Source organism: Myxine glutinosa, chromosome 5, assembly GCF_964187855.1.
Source record: "Myxine glutinosa chromosome 5, kmMyxGlut1.1, whole genome shotgun sequence".
Classification (NCBI taxonomy): Eukaryota; Metazoa; Chordata; class Myxini; order Myxiniformes; family Myxinidae; genus Myxine; species Myxine glutinosa.
Window position 1 is genome coordinate 155,453,807 of NC_136265.1, and position 26,547 is coordinate 155,480,353.

Genomic DNA, 26,547 nt, shown 5'->3' on the forward strand with positions numbered 1-26,547 from the left:
GTCTGACAGTTGGGAAGGCAATGGCAAAGCAGACAATACTCGAGCCAAGGGTGACTCTCACCCAGCGATAGCAAACAGTGATTATGTCTCTCCTCTTTCAGGGAGGGGATTATGGACATATCCTCCTTGCACATTCATCATATCAATTACAACTACACACCATTCTTTCATTTCTGAGCTCCTCTTCAAATTTGAAATCAAGGTCCTCAGACCTCTTATACACAGTCGCGGCTAAAAATATTGGCACCCTTGCACTTTTCTCAAATAATGCACCATTTCTTCCAGAACATTGTTGAAATTAAAAATCTTTTCGTATCCAAATATATATTTCTTTGATTTACAGTGGAACAAAACAAAAAAAGCTGAAAGTATTACGAAATCTTAGCTTATTCCATACAGTTATTCCTAAAATGGCCCGGACAATACTGTTGGCACCTTTTAGAAGTTGTTAGAAATAATTATATTTCAAGCAGGCGATTCTCCTTTACTTTGGAATTGAACTCACATGTGGTGAGTTTCAGGTGCCTGCAATATAAAAATCACTCATTCAACCAGTTTGAGTGGAGAAAATCAGTCATTCTGCTGTTTTGTGTCACTGTGTGTACCGCAATGAGCATGGAGAAAAGAAAGAAAACCAGAGAATTGTCTAAGGAGGTCAGACACAAGATTGTAGCCAAGCATGGACAATCTCAAGATTACAAGTCCATCTCCAGAGACCTTGATGTTCCTGTATCCACCGTACGCAATGTTATCATGAAGTTTAAGACCCATGGCACTGCAGCCAACCTCCCTCGACGTGGTCACAAGAGAAAACTTGATCGTATATTGCAACGAAGGATTGTTCGAATGGTGGAGAAAGCACCTCGATCAACTGCCAAACTGATTCAAGCTGACCTTCACACACAAGGTACAACAGTTTCAACTCACACCATCCGTCACCAACTCAATGAAAGGGGGTTCGATGGAGGACCCCACTGCTGAGAGAGAGACATAAGAAAGCCCAACTGGAATTGGCCAAAACACACCTGAACAAGCAAAAATCCTTCTGGGAGAATATCATGTGGACAGATGAGACCTAATTAGAGCTTTTTGGTAAAGCACATCTTCTCTATGTTTCCAGAAAACAAAATGAAGCCTTCATATAAAAGAACTCCTTCCCTACATTCAAACATGGAGGAGGTTCAGTGATGTTTTGAGGTTGCTGTGCTGCCTCTGGCACTGGGTGCCTTCAATGTGTGCACGGCATCATGAAATCAGGAGATTACCAAGGCATTTTGAAGTGCAATGTTCAACCCAGTGTCAGAAAGCTGTGTCTCCGTCGAAGGTCATGGGTCTTGCAACAGGACCATGACCCCAAACACACTTCAAAAAGCACCCAGGAATGGTTCAAGACAAAATGCTGAACTGTTCTGAAGTGACCAGCAATGATTCCAGATCTAAATACCATTGAACACCTGTGAGGACATCTGAAAACAGCAGTTGGGAGAAGGCACCCTTCAAATCTGGGAGTACTAGAGCAGTTTGCACAAGAAGAGTGGGCCAAACTGCCAGTAGGGATGTGTGGAAAGCTCATTCACGGCTATTAGTCAGGTTCACTATGTTTTTTCGTTCAAAATTTTGGTAGATTAGCAAAACTATACATTTTTGGAATATTCAGAGCATGAGGAATCCAAAAATTAATGTTTACATTTGCGTAGACACCTTTGCGAAAATGACACTCAGGACAGTGATGAAGATCTGTAAAAGCATATTCCTGAACGGTATAGACCTCGTAGATCCTGTGTATAGGACTTATAGTTCAATCTGATACTACCTATAACTTCCTATAACAACCTATAACTTCAAAGGACTTGCAATATCATGTATTATGTAATACAGTTATATCACAAATATAAAGACAATGGTTTTCAATTACCTTTGTTTGTTGCTTTTCTATAATCCTGAGCACTATTTTGAGGCCTTTATTGGATTACTTGACCCAGAAAACATAGGATTAGCATATTTAATTAAGTCTCTAGGTTGACTAGAAGCCGAGATCGCGCAAAATATGTATTTTATGGCGGCCATTTTCAAAATCCAAAATGGCGGCCATGCAGGTGTCTGTGCAAATGCCAACATTGATTTTCAGATTCTCCATGCTCTGAAGATTCCAAAAATGTACAGGTTTGCTAATCCCAAAATTTTGAAAGAAATTATATTTGTTAACATAGTGAACCTGACTATCTTCATCACTGTCCTGAGTGTCATTTTCGCAAAGGTGTCTACGCAAATGTAAACATTAATTTTTGGATTCCTCATGCTCTGAATATTCCAAAAATGTATAGTTTTGCTAATCTACCAAAATTTTGAACGAAATTATATTTGTTAACATAGTGAACCTGACTATATAGGAAGCGCTTGACTGTAGTTATTTTGTCCAAAGTCTGTGCTACCAAATATTAAGTCGAGAATGTCAATAATTTTGTCAATGCCATTTCTTTTTATTTTCTGATTTAAAAGGATATATTAAGTTCTGAATCAAAAACAAAGGTTCTGTAATATTAACAGTGAAATAAAGAATTGAGGAGACCAAATACTCTTGTCAATTCCAACTTCTTTTTGGAGAAAATTGTGAGTTATTTGAAAAAGCGCAATATTTTTGGCCACGACTATTTTTTAGCTCACCTGGAACGAAGTTCAGAGGAGCTTATGCGATGGCGCGTCGTCAGTCCGTCAGTCTGTCCGTCCGACAGCCAGTCCGTCAGTCAGTCCGTAAACAATTTTTTTTTTTTTTTTTTTTTTTTTTTGTATACAAGATCGAGGCTCGTGAAAGAGCGAACATTAATCACACAGAAAGACAAACAGACACACAAAACAAGTAACATCGGGAGCGGTAGACAAGATGGGGAGAGAGGGGGAAGGACACAAACACAACATTTGAGAGCAGGGACCGAGAGACATGGAGACATCGAGAGAACTGTGGGAGGGAGAGGGCTTTGGGGGGAAGGCATGGGAAGGGGGGGGGGGGGTGGGAGAGGTATAAAACGTATGGACACTGCCAAGACTTCCAGGAAGTAAGTTGGAATTTCAAACAAGGTGGATCTGGGGTGAATTAGTGGGGGTAGAAAAGATCAAGGTTTTGGATGGGGGAAGATAAGAGATGGTGGTGAACAGCTGTTTTGAAGACCTGGAGGGAGGAGTGTGATTGAAGTGAGTGTGGGAGTTTGTTCCAGAGGCGGGAGAAAAGAGGAATGAAAGAGTGAAGGTGAGCAGAGAGCCGAGATTTCGGCAGTTTAACCATCAGAGGGTGGCTGGCAGATCTTGTGCGACCTGTAGGAATATTTGGGGGACAGAGCACAGAGAGAGCTGGGGGAGCAAGGCCGGAGAGGAGTCGGTAGAAGACAGAAAGACCACCTACCTGCCTGCGGTGAGTGAGTGAAAGGCCCTCAGAGATAGCTTCATCGCGGGAGATTCCAATGATTCTGAAAGCTTTGGATTCAACAGCGTGAAGCCGAGCCAGGTGTGAGGCAGGAGCACCGGCCCAGAGGGGAGCACAGTATTCCATTGAGCTGCGGATGAAAGCCTTGTATGTGGTGAGGAGCTCAGGTGTGCCAAGGAAGGACTTCACACGACGGAGGATGCCCAGTCGGCGACTGCCTTTGGAGGCCAGATTTGAAATGTGGTTTTCCCTAGGAAAGATCATGGCAGATAGTGAGACCCAAAAGCTTGAGTGACAGAACTTTTTGGAGAGGATTATTCAGAAAGTGGATGGGAGGGTTGTCCAGTCGTTCTTTTCGGAGAGACATAGTGAGAGTGTGAGATTTGTCAGGATTGAAAGACATGTTCCACTTGTTTGACCAGTCTATGCTTTTGTCCAGGTCTGCAGAGAGTGAGGAGGCTGCAGACTGCCGATCTGAGGGATGAGGAATGGAGCGGCAGAGAGTGGAGTCATCAGCAAAGAGATAGAGAGGATTTTCAAGAGTCAGAGAGATCATTGATGAAGACGAGAAAAAGCACAGGGCCCAGAACACTGCCTTGCGGAACTCCAGCCTGAACAGGAAGGGGAGATGAGAGAAACCCATTCAGGTCTACACGTTGATTACGACTAGAGAGGAAGTCCACAAGCCAAGCGTGGAGATTTCCATGGATACCATAGGAGGAGAGTTTGGTGAGCAGAGCTGGGTGCCAGACCGCCAGACCGTGATATGTCAAGGGAGACAGCTCTAATTTCCTGTTTGGCATTGAGGACCTCCATCCATTGTTGAGACAGTAGAAGCAGCATGTCCAGAGTAGAGTGACCTAGTCTGAAACCAAATTGATGATCAGAGATCAAGCCATTTGAGAAGAGGAAAGATTTCATATCTGAAGCGATGGATTCCATGACTTTGCTGATAATTTATTGGGAGAAGGCTGATTGGTCTGTAGTTGCAAGGATCTGTTTTTGCACCTTTTTTGTGTAAAGCGGTGATGTTTTTGCTGATTTCCAAGGTGATGGCAGATGACCTTGTGCAAAAGAGAGGGTGAAGAGAACAGAGAGAGAGAGAGTGAAAGAGTGGCGGAGCAGGATTTTAGGACCCATGGGCTGATGCCGTCTGGTCCAGTTGCAGAATCAGAGTCGAGGGTTGACAGAAACTTTTCCACCTTGTCAGGTGGAAAGGACACAGAGTCCAGGAACACCTGGGTATGACTGGGTATGGTGGGTATGGTGGGTACAGAGATGGATGGGTTTGGGACACAAGATTTAGAGGCAAACACAGAGTTGAGGCATTCAGCTTTTTCACGTGCGGAGTCAGCTGTGCAGCCGTTTGAGGTAAGCGAGGGTTTGAAGGGGGAACAAACACCAGAAACGGATTTGACCAGATGCCACCAGGATTTGGAAGAGGGAGACAGGTTTGAGAGATCGGTCTTGAGAGTGGAGAGATATTGTTTCCTGGCTCTCCTGAGGGTGGACACACACTTGTTTCGGGCTTTGTGAAAGGAAATGAGATTTCCTTCCGTTGGATTTGCTTTCCAGGAGACGAAGGCAAGTTGTTTCTGAGCAACAGCCTCACCACAAGATTCCATGTACGATGGACGGGAGGAAGGGTATGACAACTGAAGGCGAGATGGGATAAAGCTGTGCATGAGAGAGAGCAATTTACTTTGGAAAAATTCCCAGGATGAGTTGATGTCAGAGGCGGTAGAGATGGGAGACCAGTCCAGATGATTGATGGCTGCTTGAAGACCGTGCCAGTTGGCCTGAGTGAAATGCCAGACTCGTCGACACTGAGGAGGCCCTCTGAGAGTGGTCAAAGAGATGTCCACTTTAACAAGCACATGATCAGATGAGCCGATTGGAGCAGAAGAAGAGCAGCAGACATTTTCAGGGAAGTTAATGATAACCAAGTCTAGAAGAGAAGATGCTCCGTTGCCTGAGATCCGGGTCGGGAAATCGACAGATTGTGTCAGTCCCAGTGAGTCGCAGAAGTCCTTGCTGAGGAGCCATGGCTGGTGTGAGAGGTACCCACACCCAGCCAACTGGCATGGTGACAATTGAAATCACCACATATGAGGAAGAGAGAGTTGGGATGAGTAGGTAGAAGTTGGTCAATATTATCAGACAGCGAGATGTAGATGGAGTCATCACTGTTTGGTGGACGGTACAATACACATATGAACAAAAGGTGGGAGGGAAGGGGAAGCCATAGCCAGAGGTACTCCTGGGGGTGAGGTGGAGAGAGGGCAGTGCAGGGTGAGTGAGGAAGAGAGTTTTTGATAAAGATAGCAACCCCACTTCCAGGACGAGGCTCAGGTCTATCATACCGGAGGAGGGAGTAACCCGGGAGAGATATTAAGGAATCAGAGACATCATGAAGGAGGAAAGTTTCTGTTAAGCAGATCAAGTCTGGTCTGATCTGATCTGATCTGATCAAGTCTGATGAAGTCAAGTCTTTGACTACCCCGGTAAAGGGTAGGGGGAAGAGGGAGGGGAAGGGGGAGTGGAAGGGGGAGGGGGAAAATGGAGGGGGAAAATGGAGGGGGAAAATGGAGGGGGAGGGGGAAAAGGGAGGGGGAGGGGGAAAAGGGAGGGGGAGGGGGTAGGGTGGAGGGAAGGGAGGGGGAGGGGAGGACGGAGGGGAGAGGGGGAAGGGGGAGGGAAGGGGAGGGCCAGTCAACAATGACGTTGCAGTTCTCATGGTCGGAGAGCAGCACAACATTCGCGACATCGTCCTGAATCTTCGCAACAGCACGAAGCGGATTTTGGAGACTCACCAATCCTGTGACGCCCTCCAGTACCGGCGTTGCCGGGTGGGGGAAGGGAGACCCATACATTCCAAACCCGTACATTCGCCCTCTCGACTCAAGCTCACTCGGACAAAAGCCTCGCACAAATTACACCGTGAAGGCCCAATGACCATGTCTATGCCACAAATCAAGTACGTGAGCGAGTCGGGCACACTGAATTGAAAATATATAGAATGCTCATACTCCGTGAAAAGTGAAGCCATCTGGCGGCGGGGATGGAATAACTCACATTATTTCAACCTGAGAGGTGTTTCACCTCGCTCCGGTGGATTTACCTGCCGATGCGCTTATTACTTGGATTTGTCCCAATGGAGCAAGGTGATTAAGAGGTCAAAGGATACCAGAGTCAACGACTCTGAAGTTCAGCTACATCTTAGCTCAGCCACAGCTAAATACAACACAAACTATACATGAATAGGCTAACAACGGCACGTTAACATTTATTTTTTTTACTTTACTTTAAACACTTATCGCAGACTCATGCGGCACACTCAATTGATTGTGCTTATTCGGAACATCACGTGATCGCTCTGAGCGAATCAGCGCACTGCTCCGCCACCGGTCAGAATCCGTGTATAATATTCCTCGCTGAAAAAAAATCTATGTGAAACATGCTACTATCTATGCTAAATCATGCTAAATGCTAATCATGCTAAAATAAAATCTATGCTACTTGCTGGCGGCAAGGAACATCACGTGATCGCGTCACGAACATCATTCGTGATCACATCATCACGTGATCGTGATCGTCATCAATGAGCGCGAATGAGCGAATCAGCGCGCTGCTCTGCCACCGGTCAAATTCGTGCATAATATTCCTCGCTGAAATGCGCTGAGGTAAAAATATGGAAAAAAAATATTATGAAATAAATTTTTAGGTCGGCCATGTTCTTCCCAGGCTCAATGGCCATGTCTGTGCCAAATATCAAGGACGTGAGCCTCTCCGTTTAGGAGTCTACCGGTAACATTACACACACAAACTGTGTTTTATATATATAGATAACGTCTTCAACATAAATTCTTCACCTCCCTGCGAAGACGAACCTCATCTCTCCTTAATGAAGGAGTACGGAGACTATGGTGGGTTGAAAGAACTTGGTATTCGACCCATCGTGGCAGACCCCCGAGTTTGAGGGAGCTTTTGAAAACAGACCCTCGATCTCCCTAAACCTAAATCTCCCTAAAACAGACCATAAAAAAAAAAACATTGCCTCAAAAAGAGAACCATGACAATTACAACTACATGTGGGCAGGGTACAGCCCGAAGTGGAGATCGGTTTCTGAGGTTTGGGACATGGATTGTAGGGACAATGACAGGGAGATCAGGAGAAGTGGTGGAAGTATTGGTCAGAAGAAGAGTGGACATATGTTGTGTGCAAGAGACGAGATGGAAGGGAAGTGGTGTGAGAATGGTGAAGGGTAGGCAGGGACAGAAATACAAGTTTGTGTGGCAAGGGTGCCTGGAGGGCGTGAATGGTGTTGGTGTCCTGTTTTCTGAGGAGTTTGTAGACAGTGTGGTGAGTGTGACTAGAGTGAGTGATAGGTTGATGATGGTGAAAATGATGATTGGAAAGCTCTTGGTGAACGTCATCTCGGGATATGCTCCGCAGGTTGGTCGGAGCGATGAAGAGAAGGACAAGTTCTGGTGTGCGATAGAGAAGCTGATGGAAAACGTGAAAGATGAGGAAGTTGTTGTGATCGGAGGAGACCTAAATGGACATGTGGGAAGGAGTATGGATGGTTTTGACGGAGTTCATGGGGGTTACGGATATGGTGTGAGAAATGGAGAAGGTGAAAGGATTTTGGAGTTTGCTGATGGAGCTGATTTGTTGATTTGTAATACTCAGTTCCAGAAAGAGGATAATAAGCTTGTTACGTACACGTCAGGTGGGTCGACGACAACCGTTGACTACCTGATGGTGCGTAGGCGAGATAGGGGGCACCTCCGAGACACAAAGGTGATCCCGGGGGAGGAGGCTGTTTCACAGCACCACTTGGTTGTCTGCAACGTAAGGGTGAAAGGTGCGAGGAGAGCTCGGCGGGTGAAGTATCAACCGAGAATGAAGGTGTGGAGGTTGAAAGAGGTGACAGTAAGGGAGGCATTAAAAGAGAGGCTGAGTAGGGTCGAGGATGATGTGGTTGAGCTTGAAAGTGGTTGGATGTCAATGAAAGCTAGTCTGTTGGGAGCCGTTGGTGAGGTATGTGGATGGACAAAAGGACCACCGAGGCACTCGGAAACATGGTGGTGGGATGATGAAGTTGGAAAGAGGATTGACGACAAGAGGAAGAAGTTCAAGGAGTGGCAGAAGGCGAAGGGTACGGGAGCAGAAACAGCAGAGCATGAAAGTTATAAGGCAGCCAGGAAGGCTGCAAAGAAAGAGGTAGCAAAGGCGCAGGAGGCATGTAGGAAAATGTTCGGAGAACGCTTGGATTCGGAAGAGGGTCAGAGAGTGGTATTCAGGATTGCAAAGCAGATAGCGAAAGAGAGGTGTGATGTGATGGGGGTGAGCTGCTTGAAGGATGAAGTGGGACAAATCGTTGTCGACCCAGATGGAATTAAAGGAAGATGGAAAAGATATATGGAAATGCTGTTGAATACAGAGAATGAATGGGATGGCAACATAGAGAGTAACCCAGTTTTAGGACCGGCAGAGAAGATAACTGAGAAGGAAGTTGAGGAAGCGATAAAAGCAATGAAGGGTAGAAAAGCGGGAGGGCCGACGGGAGTTGTGGGAGATATGTTGAAGGCAGCAGGAAGTTGGGGTGTGAAGAGAATGACAGAGATCTGTAATCTGGTGGTGAAAGAAGGCCGCATTCCAGTGGATTGGGAACTGCGTACCCTCGTCCCTCTATACAAGGGGAAAGGTGACCCTCTGGAGTGTGGCTCGTACCGAGCGATAAAGTTATTGGAGCATGGAATGAAGGTATTGGAAAGGGTGTTGGAGAGGAGGATAAGGAAGAAAGTGAAGATCGACGAAATGCAGTTTGGATTTATGCCAGGAAGAGGAACGACAGACGCGCTTTTCATTGTGAGGCAGTTGCAGGAGAAGTACATGGAGAACAGGAAGAAGTTGTTTCTTGGGTTTGTTGATCTGGAGAAAGCATTCGATCGGGTTCCACGCAAAGTATTGACATGGGCATTGAGGAAGTTAGGAGTGGAGGAATGGTTGATCAGAATAGTGATGGCAATGTACAAAAGAGCGCGCACAGCTGTAAGGACGAAGGACGGGAACAGTGGTGAGTTTGAGGTGAAGGTGGGAGTGCATCAGGGGTCGGTACTAAGTCCACTACTATTTGTAGCTGTGATGGAGGTGCTGGCTCAGAACGTAAAGGAGGGTTTACCGTGGGAGTTGTTGTATGCAGATGATCTGGTGTTGATTGCGGAAAGTATGGATGAACTGAAGGAAAAGATGGACACGTGGAAGGAATGTATGGAGACAAAAGGTCTGAAGGTGAATATCGGAAAGACGAAGGTGATGGCAAGTGGTAAAGCATGTGGTGAGGTGGAAAGAACTGGGAAGTGGCCCTGTGCTGTGTGTAGGAAGGGTGTCGGAGTGAACTCCATTCAGTGTACAATGTGCGCTGAGTGGGTTCATCAAAAATGTAGTGGTCTGAGAGGGTCATTAACCAGTGTGGCAGCTACATTCAAATGTAAGGTGTGCACAGAGGGAGCTGCAGATGGAGGAAATGTTGAGTTGGATCTTGGAGACGGCGTGAAGCTGGAAGGTGTGAAAACATTTTGCTACCTCGGAGACATGCTGAATGGAGAAGGTGGATCAGACTCGGCAACGGTTGCTCGAGTGAGATGTGCATGGAAGAAGTTTCGGGAATTGAGTGGCGTGCTGATGATGAGGGGAGTGTCGTTGAAGCTGAAGGGAAAGGTGTATGCTGCATGTGTGAGAAGTGTTATGATTTATGGGAGCGAGACATGGGTAATGAACGTAGAGCAGCAACGAAGGTTGGAAAGGGTGGAAATGCGAATGGTTCGACGGATGTGCGGAGTATCGTTGAGAGAGAGGAAGACAAATGATGAATTGCGAAAGATGATGGGAATAGAGCCTGTGATTGATGCTGTGAAGAAGAACAGGTTGAGATGGTTTGGTCATGTGTTGAGGAAGGATGAAAGTGACTGGTTGAGAAGAGTGATGGAAATGAATGTAGAAGGAAGTAGAAGACGGGGAAGACCGAGAAAGACTTGGCTAAAGATGGTGGAAGAAGAAATGCGGGCAAGGGGGTTAACAAGGAGAGATGCAGAAAATAGGGCAAAATGGAGAAGATTGTCATGGGGACCGCAAGGCTAACCCCCGCTCTAGCAGGGAAAATGGCCTTTAAAATGCATGTTGTTGTTGTTGTTGTTGATCTCCCTACATAAGGAACCATTTTAGGATATTTCCTGCTGCAATATGGTCAAGCCATCAACCTGGATCACCACTGCCTCATTCTGGTGATCAACTCGGTGCTGCCATTTTGAATGCCTTGATCATAACATTGTTCAAAAGGAATGAAGTTCCAGCTGATTAATTATCCTCACTAGTGACATTTTCGTGAATGCTTTCGTTTTAACCAAGATCAGGATGAGCAGACTAATAATAGCCTTGTATTTTTAGCTCGTGGAGCATTTCACCAACATTCTGAAGAAGGATAGACAATACAATCGCTTTTCCTTTCTGTTGGGACTGTCTTGGTGTCCCATAGGATGTTGCATGATGATGATGATGATGATGATGATGGTGATGATGATGAGACGCTCCATATACACTCTACAGACCATTGGTATTGCCAAAAGTCGTTTCCTACCAATGGTCATGCTGGGTGGTTTGCCATTGCCTACCCAGTAGTGAGTCTGTACAGGAATTTGGAATTAGGTCAGGGTGCCAGAGAGAGTTCATGTGCCCTTCGCAAATAACAGCGTGGGATCTTTAACATCCATCAACTAATACTAGCAGACGGAAGGCCCAGTTTAACGTACATCCTAAGGATGGACTGTGGATAAGACGTTTAACCATTACTTGCTCCAACACATCGATTTCAAGAGGGGAGTCGAGTCTCACTGAATGTTTGCTTGCAGAGAAACCCAACCCAGATAAGAACTAATAGCACTTATCCTCCTTATCATCATCTATTCTCTCAAGTAAGAATAATCTGTTTGTTTGTTTACTCGATAACTCCCTCCAGTATTTGAAGGATCTCTTCAAAACTTGGCATCTTTGTGAGATTGGTGTCACAATCCCTTAGAGGCGTGTTCCCGACAAAGCTTCAATCTGTCGGTGATAATCACAAGGGTGCCATATGCAACTGTACAAATTCTCTTGAAGTAGCAAAGAGATTAAACAACAATTTCAAATGGATAAAAAGTGTTTTTATTGCTATTTTTTTCTTTACAGAAGTGAAGCTCGTGGAAGAGCAAGATGGAACTAACAGTGGGACAAACACCAAGGGAATGAATGAACAGGGAATGAGGAAAGGGAGGAGAGGAGGAAACACTGAAACTAGCAAGTAAGAAGATTGGGTTAGGAAAGGTTAATCAAAGGGAGATGCAAAGCGCCCCTCCCTTTATATAAGGGAACGTTTCTCTGTGTGCAGCTTTAACATGTGGACTGAAAATACGTTTCTCGGCCTTGACTAGACTAGATTGGCTGCAAATTTCAGAAGTAAATGCTTTGTATGTCGAGGTAATATGTTCCAAATTTCAGCAACGTCCGTTTATGCATTCTTGAGTTATATTTAGAAAACCCTCAAAAGCACGTTGGTGTCTGTCCGTCCATCCGTCCACCCAAAAGGTGTTGGCGCACATATCTCAATGACTATACATTTAAATTAGCTGAAACTTGGAATATACATCGGCCAATAGGTCTAGTTAATGGTTTTCGAAACAAATTCCACCGAAGTGCTATAGTTTTTGCTTTAAAATTAAATATATATATAAATATATATACATAAATAAATATATAAAAATATATACACACTTTATAATTCTTCAAAATATCCAGGAATTAAGCCAAGATGATGCCACATAAAGACGTCAAAATATCCAGGAAAACTGTCCAGGAATTAAGCCAAGATGATGAGATTGCCCGCAATAATTTTTGTGAGGGAATGCTTTCATTTAAGGACGGAAATGAAAACCAAAACATTGCTAACAATTTGTTCATGTCTGATGAAGCACATTGTCATCTGTGTGGCTATGTCAACAAGCAAAATACTCGTTTTTGGGCAGCTGAAAACCCAAGAGAAATGCACACGAAATCGTTACACAGTCCCAAAGTCACAGTGTGGTGTGCACTTTCGTCGTTCGGCATCATAGGGCCTTACTTCTTTGAGAACGATAACGGAAATGCCATCACTGTTACTGCAGCTCGATATACCGATATGGTTTCTAACCTCCTCTCCAGAGAATTAAACAGATATGCAGAAGTGAGCCCAATGACGTGGTTTCAGCAAGATGGTGCAACCTCCCACACCGCCAGTGTCCATGACTACTGTAAGGGCACTTTTTCCAAAGCATGTCATTTCCAGAAACGGCGATATTCCATGGCCAGCAAGGTCACCCGATTTGACTGCATGTGATTCTTTCTTGTGGTCATATACAAAGGACACAGTGTATGTTAACCGTCCACAAACTCTTCATGAACTTAAGGAAAACATCAGACGCGAAATAAATGATATTGACGTGGACATGTTGCAGAACGTCATGAATAATTGGCGTCCAAGATTGGAGGAATGTGTCAGACGAAATGGTGCGCATCTCCTCGATGTTCTTTTCCAAAAATAAATGGCATGTTATGTATTTTACTTTCTTGTATGAATTCGTTTTGAAATACAACTTTTTATTACCTATACATATATAGATATTTATATAGATATATAGATATATACACGAGCAAAAAGCTCGTCAGGAATGACGGGTTGGAACAGTTTATTCGACGGTGCAGCCTCGTGAACATGCCAAAGTCTAAGGCCTCGGCCTAGTGTCAGGTACGCATATATCTTTATTTATTAGACATTCTGCAGATGCAAATCAACACTCGTTTTACTCTGCGCATGTTGCACATCACGTGCAGTGAAATTCACCTCCGTGTGCCTTGTATTTATCGTTTTTTAAAGCTTCTGTACACCACCCTTGAGCGAGCCATCGTCCACAATTAAGATAGAAGAGACATAATTACTCTTTTATGGAAAATGTTTTTCGAGTTTTTTTATCCTCAAACCGTTGTGAACCACATTCCTGTTAAAAGATTGGCCTTTAAAACCTACCCTTATGAAGGGGCACACACCTGTACAAACACACAAACTGGCATTGTGTTTTATATGGTAGATGGCATTAACATGTGCACTTTTCACAGTTTTATCAGAATATTTTATTGTATTTGGCAGTGTCAGTCATCCATTATAAACTTTCAAAGCTTGTAATGGTATGCTATCCACTTGCAGTTCAATATGTTTTCTTTATGGGCCTTTCAGCTGAAAAAGAACCAATTGAGTGCATAAAGTCAACTATGTCAGTACGTTATATTTTTACCTGCAACGTGTCGAGCTCACATGGCATGGCTGTTGTTTCTGTTGTTCATGTGGTTCTTGTTGGGGTCGATTTTTGAAATGTGCATCTATTGGTCCGACAGCTGCCTGACCACACCTAACTCCACACCGGACCTAACTCCAGCCACCATGGCACCCAGACAAAATAATATGGCTGCCATCTTGGTTAATATGGCTGCTGATTATATACTGCCTGGCTTTGTTGCGTCAGATTTCCATTGGCTTTGTTTGGGTAGAGTGTTACTCGTGATGAGGGACCTCGAAAAATCGAATCAGTTGAATCAAATTTTTTAATGAGGTTTAATCAAGCCAGTCAACATGCATGCTATGTGCCTCCCTAAATAAATAGCGTTATGTGATTTTTGAACAGCCCCATATTGGCGTTAAACATTCTGGGACAGTGTGACGAATCAGCTCGTTCTGATATAACCGTGACGGCGAGAAGTGTCAAATTCATCTTTTGATAGTGCATTAAATGTGTGTTTCCCAATCGGGCCGTTACCAGATTTTGTCGCAGGTTGTGACCACAGTGCTGTCATTCTTGTTACCTTCTGTCACCTTCTCTTTGGACTTTCTATGAATGTTAACCATTTTTCCTGTTCCTTTTTTTCTTTTTGCAGCTGGCTTTGGATGCTCTTCCATGGGCCTAGTGTTTGTATGAACATTTTTTGAAAAATTTAAATCTCAATAAATGCTCTTTTGCAGTTCTCATTTGATGGGCTTCATTGGACAGAAAGGTAAACAGGTAAAATACTTTTTTTTTCAATACAATATGTTCCTACAGATTGTTTTGGGCCACAGATGGTGCTTTTACTTGTGCATATACTGTATATGCCATTTGTGATCTTAATCAAAGTGAACAAACGAAAAGCATGTTAAAATCCCAGCTGTACAGTTGTGTTGCACACACAAACCTACCTGTCACAAGCAGAGACTCTCCCTCGACTACCAAGGCGTGGATGCGAATGCGCCCACGACGTTCCGTGTGGTCCATGCCACACAGGCTGGGCACATTAACCACACATCGCTTGTGCACATTCATGTCGCATGCTATGGAAAGGGGAGCAAACATGGGGGAAATTATTTGTGGCTTGAGGGGGTAGTGCAAAATTTGCTATGCAATGTCTACATATGACATACGCAAAAATGGTAAATGACAACACCTTGACACCCTCCCCTTCCTGCTTCCAAACAACTTTTCTACACATCCCAATTTTCTCCCTTTATGTCCTGCTCCTCACAACTAACATTTCCACCCTCCCCACTCCTTCCACCTCCTCTACCCTACACATTGTACTTCTTCTTCATTGATTCCACTTGTTTTGTTAATAGTTACTTTCTCCTACCCCCAGGGTGTACCTAATATGTGCATTGTACATGGCACCTAAACAATCACATGCAGCAGAGCAACTTACATAATTAACTAAGTATCGGGTATTCAGCATTTGGATATCAAATTTTTCAAACACAGGAAACAAATGAATGCGTGTGTACCTGACCTCTAAAATTAATTGTGGTCTGGAGAATTTCTGGTCATCACAAAATGGCATTGGCTGCAATAAGGGAGTCAATATCTAGGCCATTTCATAACCTCTCTTGATAAAATCATTAACCTCCATAATGCCTTAGTTATTTTAGCACACACTGTGTTGGAAGGATATTGTTGACTCTCGACTCTCACCAGTTAAAAATGTTTTTTTTTTTTTTTTTGGGATTTCCAATGACAAGATGTCATTCATGTGGATTGGTAACATTATTGGTTCCTAAATGCAACCGTAAGGAAAAGCGATGAGTCTTTCGAGCATGGAAGGATAAAGTTGACTAATTGAGGGTCACCATCCGAAGCAACCGACTACTCAATTGAGAGTGCAGAGAATATCTGATAGCCAGTCCAGTAGGGGACCGTGAATACGATTTGTTCATAGCTTGGAAAGTAGGGCAGGGTGCTATACTGGAGAAAATGCACGTACATGTCCAATATTATGGCCTTGACCTCTCGTTTCAGATTCAGGGCATGCGGCCATTGTTGGCATTGAAAAGGCAGTGTAGACTAAGTGGAACAACCTGGGATGGCTGGGGATCAGACAATTACAGAAGTGATTAATCTTGGAGATTTTCTGCAATGAATGATTGATTATTTCCTTGTGATGAGGAGATGGCTGACATGGTCTTTTGTCCTACAACAATAAGGAATATACTGTATGAGATGCAAGTCGCAGAGATAGGCTTGCCCAAATATCAGATATGAGAGACCAAAGAGTTTTGACCTCAGTTGAGCCTGACGTGAGCGCTGGCAAGTTCTGGAAAGAGAGAATGCAAGTTCTGATAGATGTATTCTTGGCCAGTGCTACCTTTCCTCCACCAAGCTTAACCACTCTAAAAACATTTATGACCATACAATAAAATACTCGACTCTATCCTGTGGAAGGTGTTCAAAACGGTGTGTCTGTTGGCTCATATTTGACTCTGTATGCTTCTTTGTTCGGATTACAAAGTTCCGCAGTCGACAACAATGGAACGTGCTTCAAGATCATAAGAAACTCCCATGATGAAGCTCGGTCTATGTGCCTATTACTTTCCAATAGCAGACAGGTGGGTTGTCTCTGTCTATGCCTCCTTTCTGGTCTTGCACCCTCTGCCCTTCCTGTGCTTTATCCCCCCCCCCCCTCCCGCCCCCTCAATCCTTTCTTATGAACTAGTGTAACTTTTTTTATACAGTATGAATGCCCCCATAGGATTTTGCAGGGTGCTCACAGTCCATCAGCAACCCCCTTCAGGTGAAAGTCCCAAAACCCAGGATCACTGCCTACCTACACTCATTCGTTCCTTTTTTTCCTGCCTGTGGAATCGACTTCCACATTCTCTTCAATCTCATTCTTCCCTCCAGATTTTCAAGACAGCTGTCCACCAGTACCTCAAATCAATCCCCATCCAAAACAACAATCTTTTCTACTCCATCCACCCACTCCCCACTTCCTGCTTCAAACTCACCTCCAAAAATTTGCAGTTTTATCTTCCCCAGAGTTTGCTTTTGTATCCATCTTGACCAACCTGTACGTCCTCCCCTATGCCTCAATGATCCCCACAACTCTTATTTGTCCATCTCCGTCTATTTTTCCCCAACCCTGCTGTTGGTGTTTTCCCCTCTCTCAAAACTGCTCCGTTTTGTTCTGTTGAGTCCCATTCCGTTTGATGGTCTAGCTCTTCCACGAGCCTTGATTTCGTCTACAATGTATATGTATGTATGTATATATATATATGTATTACATACTGGACATACATACATATATACTGGACATACATACATATATACTGGACATACATACATATATACTGGACATACATATACATATATACTGGACATACATACATATATACTGGACATACATATACATATATACTGGACATACATACATATATACTGGACATACATACATATATACTGGACATACATACATATATACTGGACATACATACATATATACTGGACATACATATACATATATACTGGACATACATACATATATACTAGACATACATACATATGTACTGGACATACATACATATATACTGGACATACATATACATATATACTGGACATACATACATATATACTGGACATACATATACATATATACTGGACATACATACATATATACTGGACATACATATACATATATACTGGACATACATACATATATACTGGACATACATACATACATATATACTGGACATACATACATACATATGTACTGGACATACATACATATATACTGGACATACATACATATATATTGGACATACATACATATATACTGGACATACATATACATATATACTGGACATATTTACATATATACTGGACATACATATACATATATACTGGATATACATATACATATATACTGGACATACATACATATATACTGGACATACATACATATATACTGGATATACATATACACTGGACATACATACATATATACTGGACATACATACATATATACATACATATATACTGGACATACATATACATATATACTGGACATACATACATACATACATACATATATACTGGACATACATATACATATATACTGGACATACATACATATATACTGGACATACATACATACATATATACTGGACATACATATACATATATACTGGACATACATACATACATATACACTGGACATACATATACATATATACTGGACATACATACATATATACTGGACATACATACATACATATATACATATACACTGGACATACATATACATATATACTGGACATACATACATATTGTTGCAGATATGAGGACTGTATTTTTTTTTATTGTGTGCTTTATTATTATTATTGTTTATTCTGCGCCTCCTGCCTCCGGAGTTGTGTAAAGATAAAAAGGGCGTCTCGGTAGTTATTCCATGAAACACTACATTGCAGGACCCGATAAAACCCTTGTTCAGTAGCTTATATCTTATTATGTGTTTTAGGGTAAGGCCTTGTCGTCCATTAAGATGACACTCCATTGCACCAAGTGAAATAAGAGTAGATTCCCTTCCTTCCCATTCCCAAAAACCTCCATTTCCCCTTTCGTAATGGCCAAGCCTCAATTTGTCAATTACATCCCCTCCAAAGCCGCCATTGACCACGAGGCAGGGTTGGGGAAGAAAGGCGGGTCTCCACCTCGTCATAGAGGGGAGGAGTAAGTCGGCCCCGCTCATCCAACCCAGAACGAGGGCTTTGGCTTGAGAGGGCGGAGAGAGAATGCTTGGGGGAGGTTCGCAAAGGGTGAAGGGCGGGGGTTATAAAACCCGTTGCATCAGCCCCCACCGAGAGTGGCAAAAGAAGAGACAAGCAGATGACTCCAAGAGAGTTGCAAAAAGGTCCAAGGCTGAGCTGAGCTGCGTGGTGAGGTGCAAAGGAAAGAGCTGGGTCGTCAGAGCAAAGCTGAGTTGTGAGGTCCAAAAGCAGAGGTCATCCAGGGAAGCGCAAAAGCCTGCTATTCGTCACCTTGCTCGCCAGTGGCAGCGTCTACAGCAGCAGCAGCAACAACGCTCGCCAGCCGCTTAGGGGCCTGGACGGCAGTTCGGAGCAGGGCCGCGAAGGAACGGCGGCTGCAGAACGTGCGGATCGTGCTGCCGGACCCAGTGGACTTTCCTCTCCTTCCAGTCAATCCACTCTGCAATTCCCCGCGTGAGTCTGTGTCTTCGTTTGTTCTGTCCTGGGTATTAAGTAAGCCTGTTAGATAAGCTAGTAATTTGCACTGTGTCGCCTGCGTCTCATGTCCCCTGTAAATAATCGTGACTGTTCTTCTTGATTGTGTATGTGTACATAATAAACCCCGTTACTCTTCTGTACGTCTTCTTCTTCCTCTTTGCATTCGGTCGCTTTAGAGTTTTCCAGATTGAGTATCTGTGGCGCGATACGACCAACGTTTGGGTGAATCGGGTTTAGTCGGGGAACAACTGTTCGGTCGTGGAGCCTCCGCTCGGCAAATATAACATCCTTAACCGCGGACCGTAACAAATTGGTGTCGGGGAGTGAGATACGGACCCGAAGCGCGCTTAACGCGCTCAAAATTACAAGCTGCTGGAAATTTGTGTTGTAAAGCAAAACCCGAATTTTGAAATCGCGCCATGGCTGGTCAAGGCGACGGGATGCCGGTGGGAGAGATACAGATAGACGGGGTAGAATTGACCCAGGACCTCGGGGAAATGTATGTGGAGGAAAAAGAGGAGGAGAACATTGGCAATGTGGTTGAGGGGGTATCAGGTGCACAAAATGGCGCTCTCGCGCACGTGGTATCAGACGCACAAAATGGCGCCTCGTACGAGCGCGCGGTAGCCGAGCCCGCGCTACCAGCGGACTTTGACATGCAGGGCCTCATGGCGCAAATACAGGCAATCGTCCATATGGGGAATGTAGGATTGGAAAGCAGAATGAGGGACGGAGCGAGGGCTGATAGTGAGCGATTAGACGGCCAAATGGGGGCAATGAGTGACGAAGCGAGGGGTACCGGTGAGGGATTAGAAAAAAAATTTGAAAGGTTAGACAATGGGATAAAAGAGGTGAAAAATGGGTTAAGGGGGTTAGAAAATAGGATGGAAGACAAATTGCGGGAGATAGGGGAGCAATCCGCCCGAGAAATTAAACAAATGGGAGAGCAGATAGAGGAGGTGAAAATCGGGGTAGAAACCAAACTGGATGCTCAGAGGGATGAATTGGGACAGATGAGGGTGGCATCTACAAAAGAGAGGGCGGAGATGAAGGAGGAGATACGACGAGGTGTAAGTGAGGAGGTCTCGGGGGTACGCGAGGAGGTAAAGCGAGGTGAAAAGCGTATGGAGAAAGAGGTGAGGAATAATACGGCTAGGTTACAAGGGGGTATAGAGGGCCTGACGGAGGAGGTGGAACAGCTGACGGTGGGACAAACGGAGTTAGTGGAGCAGGTTCAAAGGAACACTGCGGTATTAGGAGGGTTGAAAGCGACACAAAGAGACATCAAGGACGACTTAATAGCGACACAGAGGCAATGTCAGATGGTACGTGAGGGACTGACAATGAGGTTGGACGAGGTGACAGAGGTAATGGAGACGAAGGACCGGCAGGTGAGGACGCACACAGAAACGGTCAAGGTAGCCTTAGAGGACGAGATAGAGGAGACGCACCAGGAAATAAAAGAGGTGAAGCAAAAGATAAAGGAGGTGGAAGAGGGGGTGAGTGAAATTAAGAAGAGACGGACAGAAACTAAGAGAGAAATACAGGAGGAGGTGCTGGAGTATGTGCAAGGTCTGTGTTCAAATCATGATGATGTGCTCACTAACCAAATAAAGAGTTTGCGGGTGGCGAAGGAGGTGCGGAGACGAGGTGCCAAGGTGAGTGGCGATATACGTGGAAATGTACATGATGTGAGGAAAGCTTCAGTCGGCTTGGGGGTTGATTTGGATCCGGGTGTTCATGAGAGGCCGTTGGTGAAGTGTGCGACAGGTACGGTGTGCGAAGGAGGAGGTGTGCGAGAATGTCCGACTCTGGGGTGTGTGAGGAAAAAGTGCGCGCCGAGGAGTGAGTGTGCTGTCGAGAGTGAGTTGGTCGAAGCGCGTGTGCGAGGGAGCACATGGAAGCGCGTAGTGAGGAGTGTTACAGAGGATGTAACGGGAGAGTGTGCGCAAGAGAGTGCGAGAGAAAGGTGTGTAACGGACGGGTGCATGGGGAAAGAGCGCGCTGTCAAGAGTGAGGGAGAATGCACGCCTGTGGTGAGTGTTACGGAGGAAGTAACGGGAGAGTGTGCGAAAGAGAGTGCGCGAGAAAGGTGTGTAACGGACAGGTGCATGGGGAAAGAGTGCGCTGTCAAGAGTAAGGGAGAATGCACGCCTGTGGTGAGTGTTACAGAGGAAGTAACGGGAGAGTGTGCGCAAGAGAGTGCACGAGAAAGGTGTGTAACGGACAGGTGCATGGGGAAAGAGTGCGCTGTCAAGAGTAAGGGAGAATGCATGCCTGTGGTGAGTGTTACAGAGGGTGTAACGGGAGAGTGTGCGCAAGAGTGTGCGCGAGAAAGGTGTGTAAGGGACGGGTGCATGAGGAAAGAGTGCGCTGTCGAGAGTAAGGGTGAGTGCGCTGTCAAGAGTGGTGGTGAAAGTAGTGAGAGTAACACGGAGCATGAGTTGGTTGTGACAGGTGAGAGAGGATGTACACCTGGAATGGAAGGAAGCACACCTGGAATGGTAGAGCGTGTATGGGAATTGCACGCTGGAATTAGTAGTGAGGCACGTGGTTGGGTGTGCGAGTGAGAGCACACCTGTGATTGTCACAGAGGAGGTGACCGAGAAGGGGGCGCGAAGAGGTGTGTTGGTGAGGTGTGCGAGCGACGAGTGTGTGCAAAGGTGTTCGGTAGTCAGGTGTGTGACCAAGTCTGTGAGCGGAATGAGTGTACCTGGGTGTGTTAGAGAAAGTGCAATGACGAGGAGCATGGGAACAGCTGGATGTATGAGCAAGAAAGGGGTAGCGTATGCGTGTGAGCATGCAGGTGAGGCATCGACGGTAACCGGGTTAGCGGTTAGAACGACATTTAGCCGAATCGGGCCCTCGGTGCGTGTCGGGCAGCTTCGCGTGCCGCGAGGACCAGCGGGGATCCGAACCACGGCGGGTTCGAAAGGACCGCCGTACGTGATCCACGCTGGGCCGCGTTTAGAACGGCCGCGTCCGTGCTCCGCTAGGCGGAGCGGGCAGCCCGATAGGAAGGGTCGTCATGGTGACCCCTTTTTGTTGAGACGTTCCGGCAGGTCGAGATCGGGCCATTGGATGGCTCCGTAACGAGGTGGTGCGTGGGATCTCGGCCCGGGTAAGCCCCCGTCCCTGCACCGAATGCGGGACGTATCTAGCCGCTGGCACCAAACAACCCGCATTCATTGCTCGGCTTTACGAAGCCGGGCTGTAGAAGTGAATTGGCGCACCGAGAGGCATTAGTAAGTAGACTGTAATGATGAGGTTAGTGTTTTGGACCCAAAATTAGAAAAAGGCAAAAATTGATGATTGGCAAAGGATTGGCAGAGTGATGATTGGTAATGGTACAGTGATTGGTAGATGATTGGCAAATTTTTGATTTGTTGGATTTGGACGAGCAAAATTTATAGTGGGACCTCCCCGATGTGGTGGGATGGCAACTCTGTCATCCCTCACACCACGGGGGGGGGGGGGGCAAAGGAGCACTAGATTTATGGGGTTGATGGCAGTGAAAACTAGCCCGGGAGGGTTCGGATATATCGTGTGTAGGGATCTAGAGAGATTGACATTAGGTAACGTTAAGGTTAGGTAGTGACAATGATACCTGTAGCTGGGGACGCAGGTAGATTAGTGTGGATGATAATGACGAGGGAGCGCAATAGTTTAAAGGGACGACTGGGAAGCGCAAGTTTCAGAGGGGAGTAGTTAGATGAGATGATGCCGTGTGAGTGTTGGAGGTGTATTCGGAAGTGTATTGTGAAAAGTGTGTAAGGAACAGGTGTGATTGCACAGGTGTGCAACAATAGGTGAATGAAGAACAGGTGTATGGAGAATGGTTGTATGGAATAAATGGTCTGGAATACATGGAGTATTGGAATGGATGGTCGTGGAGTGAGTAGGATGGAAACTGTGGAGTGGAGTGGATGGTGCGGAGGTGTGAATGCGGGAAGAGTGGACCCCCATCACGAATACCCGGGGCGGGTAGTGTAAGTGTTAGGTAGAGGGTATAGGTAAATTGTGGTTGGATATTAGCATCTGTGGTGCGGGTGAGAGAATGGTATTTGGATGGGTGCATTAGTGTTGTGGAAATGGCTGGGCATGTAGCCTGTTAGTGTGTGTAGTTGGTTTGGGCACTCCACCACTGTGAGGATGTCGGCCAGGTGAGGCCGCAGGTGGGCTCTGGGAGCCGGTAGTAGTTGTTGTGGATGGGGCCCGAGGCTCCGGAGGACGGACCCGGGTAGCCCAGTGCCAGAGGGCACCGAGTGGGGTGACAGAGCCAGGAGGGGCCTTCCCCAGTTAGTTAGGTTAGGGTGAGGAGCTAGGTAAGCTCGGGTGGCAACTACAGTGGTGGAGGTGTGCAGGTGGGTAGACCTGCTGGCAGAGCTACACGTCACAGCCCAGAAATTGTGCAAGGGCACCGGGAGATGAATCGGGGGAGTGAGACCCCAAATTGAGAAGCACCACAGTTTGGTCAATGGGAATTGGTTTTTAGAACCCATAGTGTAAGTTGGCCAATGGATTGGCAGGGAGAGACCCCGGGTAGTGTAAAGTGTGTTAAAGTCATTTAGAAAGTAGTTAGGATGAAGTCTCCTCGCACCATCTGCATCCACTCACCTGAGATGACGTACCTCCACACCATGCCATGTTTTGATTATTTTTTATGTGCAAATGTTTTGGATTGTGAGACGCATCATGACGTGGGTGTGACATTGTGCTTGATGTTCCATCTCTTCCTCCTTATGAGGATTGATGACGAATTGGGTGATGGCAAATTTTGGATAGAGGGATTGTGGAGACGAATTTGGTATAAGGGAAATATGGGGAGACGTGACAGTAGTGACGAATTTGTAATGTGTAGATTTTGTACATATGGGGTAAGGGCAAGGGTAGTGTAGGTGACAGGGGGGTGACGTACGGTAGGGACGAGCTTTCTCACTTCGCTCTCCGTACGCATTCCGCCTTGCATTGCCTTATTGATGTGTACCCTTGTGACCTTACCCCTCGCTCATTTGTCTTCCCCCTTTTGTCTCCCACATGACCTGTGTGCCATTGGGCGCCGAGGGGAGCGTGCGTGAGTCCGCCAGTGTGCGCCCGGAACTCCCAGAACCAGCTGTCTGCATCGATGCACCACATTATGGACCACATGTCAGTGGCCGAGCACCACTTATGGACCCCATGGGTTGGGGCATGGCCCCTCTGCTGGAACCGGCCATGAGGGCCCGAAATCTTGCTGGCGGACCTTGGCCACAGGGCACCGATGCCCCACAGGTGAACCACACTAGTCAGCCCTGTGGGCCATAAATAAAATAAATAAAATGGACACATTTGGGCAAGTTTTATTGCAAATAGGCCGCCAGCAAAGAAAATGACAACAACTGGAAGAAATAATAATAGCCAGCAGAGGGAGCCGAAGAGCAAGAGACCACCTGCAGGGTTAGGGGTTGTTGGTTTATTTTTATTGATGAACTGTGGTGACTGCACCGATTGGTGCTTGAGGGTGTATTGGTGCGTTTTGGGTGCTTTAATGGTGCGTCGATGCAGAGCAGACTGTCTCCCCCCCAGAAAGAACAATCACAGGTCCTGGGTTAGTTTTGTAAATAAAAGTAGCGTCATTGTAAATAATGCTCCCCACCGTCAGTGTGTAGTTTGAAGACCATTCCGCAATTCAGTTAACTGTGGGCGTGAGTCTGTTAGGCAGGGTGCAATGGAGCAGCGGGACACATTTATTTATGTTTTAAAACTGTCGCACTCAGGGTCAGGTTAAAAGTAGAGGGAACTACACCTACGTGTCACACTAAATAAAAGTTGTAGGCCCGGGAGTGTGCCTAAGAGGAGGAGGGTGCAGTGTTGCGGTTATGAGGACTGTAGTTTTTTTTTATTGTGTGCTTTATTATTATTATTGTTTATTCTGCGCCTCCTGCCTCCGGAGTTGTGTAAAGATAAAAACGGTGTCTCGGTAGTTATTCCATGAAACACGACATTGCAGGACCCGATAAAACCCTTGTTCAGTAGCTTATATCTTATTATGTGTTTTAGGGTAAGGCCTTGTCGTCCATTAAGATGACACTCCATTGCACCGAGTGAAATAAGAGTAGATTCCCTTCCTTCCCATTCCCAAAAACCTCCATTTCCCCTTTCGTAATGGCCAAGCCTCAATTTGGCAATTACATCCCCTCCAAAGCCGCCATTGACCACGAGGCAGGGTTGGGGAAGAAAGGCGGGTCTCCACCTCGTCATAGAGGGGAGGAGTAAGTCGGCCCCGCTCATCCAACCCAGAACGAGGGGTTTGGCTTGAGAGGGCGGAGAGAGAATGCTTGGGGGAGGTTCGCAAAGGGTGAAGGGCGGGGGTTATAAAACCCGTTGCATCAGCCCCCACCGAGAGTGGCAAAAGAAGAGACAAGCAGATGAGTCCAAGAGAGTTGCAAAAAGGTCCAAGGCTGAGCTGAGCTGCGTGGTGAGGTGCAAAGGAAAGAGCTGGGTCATCAGAGCAAAGCTGAGTTGTGAGGTCCAAAAGCAGAGGTCATCCAGGGAAGCACAAAAGCCTGCTATTCGTCACCTTGCTCGCCAGCGGCAGCGTCTACAGCAGCAGAAGCAACAACGCTCGCCAGCCGCTTAGGGGCTTGGACGGCAGTTCGGAGCAGGGCCGCGAAGGAACGGCGGCTGCAGAACGTGCGGATCGTGCTGCCGGACCCAGTGGACTTTCCTCTCCTTCCAGTCAATCCACTCTGCAATTCCCCGCGTGAGTCTGTGTCTTCGTTTGTTCTGTCCTGGGTATTAAGTAAGCCTGTTAGATAAGCTAGTAATTTGCACTGTGTCGCCTGCTGCTCATGTCCCCTGTAAATAATCGTGACTGTTCTTCTTGATTGTGTATGTGTACATAATAAACCCCGTTACTCTTCTGTACGTCTTCTTCTTCCTCTTTGCATTCGGTCACTTTAGAGTTTTCCAGATTGAGTATCTGTGGCGCGATACGGCCAACGTTTGGGTGAATCGGGTTTAGTCGGGGAACAACTGTTCGGTCGCGGAGCCTCCGCTCGGCAAATATAACATCCTTAACCGCGGACCGTAACAATATATACTGGACATACATACATACATACATACATACATACATACATACATACATATACACTGGACATACATATACATATATACTGGACATACATACATATATACTGGACATACATACATACATATATACTGGACATACATATGTTACGTGGTCCTCCCGGTAACTACCTGGTCTCGGTGACCCCCGGACCGTGGGAGGCACCCCGCCAGAAAGATATATGATTGATACGCTTTCGTAACGCAATCAATATGAATTCCAGTCAATAAGAAACCCCACACCAAGGATCCGGAGTAATCAATAATATATTCCCCCAAGGAATCAACAACCATCAACAATCAACAATCAATCACTAAGATGGCCATCTTACATATGTGTCCCCCCCCTGTCCCTACTCACGACCACTTGGGCCACTGTCCCTCACAATGTCTCTCTTCTCCGCACACGGG

At 45.8% G+C, this 26,547-nt stretch overlaps 1 protein-coding gene across 5 annotated transcripts in view; it reads right to left on the reverse strand.

The window, feature by feature from the left end:
• The window catches only part of LOC137428362 (protein kinase C alpha type-like), a 550,957-nt gene that overhangs the window by 157,784 nt on the left and 366,626 nt on the right, over positions 1-26,547 (reverse strand). For all 5 annotated transcript variants that reach the window (XM_078778901.1, XM_078778902.1, XM_078778898.1 and 2 more), the window contains exon 5: positions 14,719-14,850. In XM_078778901.1, coding sequence (XP_078635027.1) covers positions 14,719-14,850 — 132 coding nt within the window. The remainder of the gene's footprint in view (positions 1-14,718; positions 14,851-26,547) is intronic.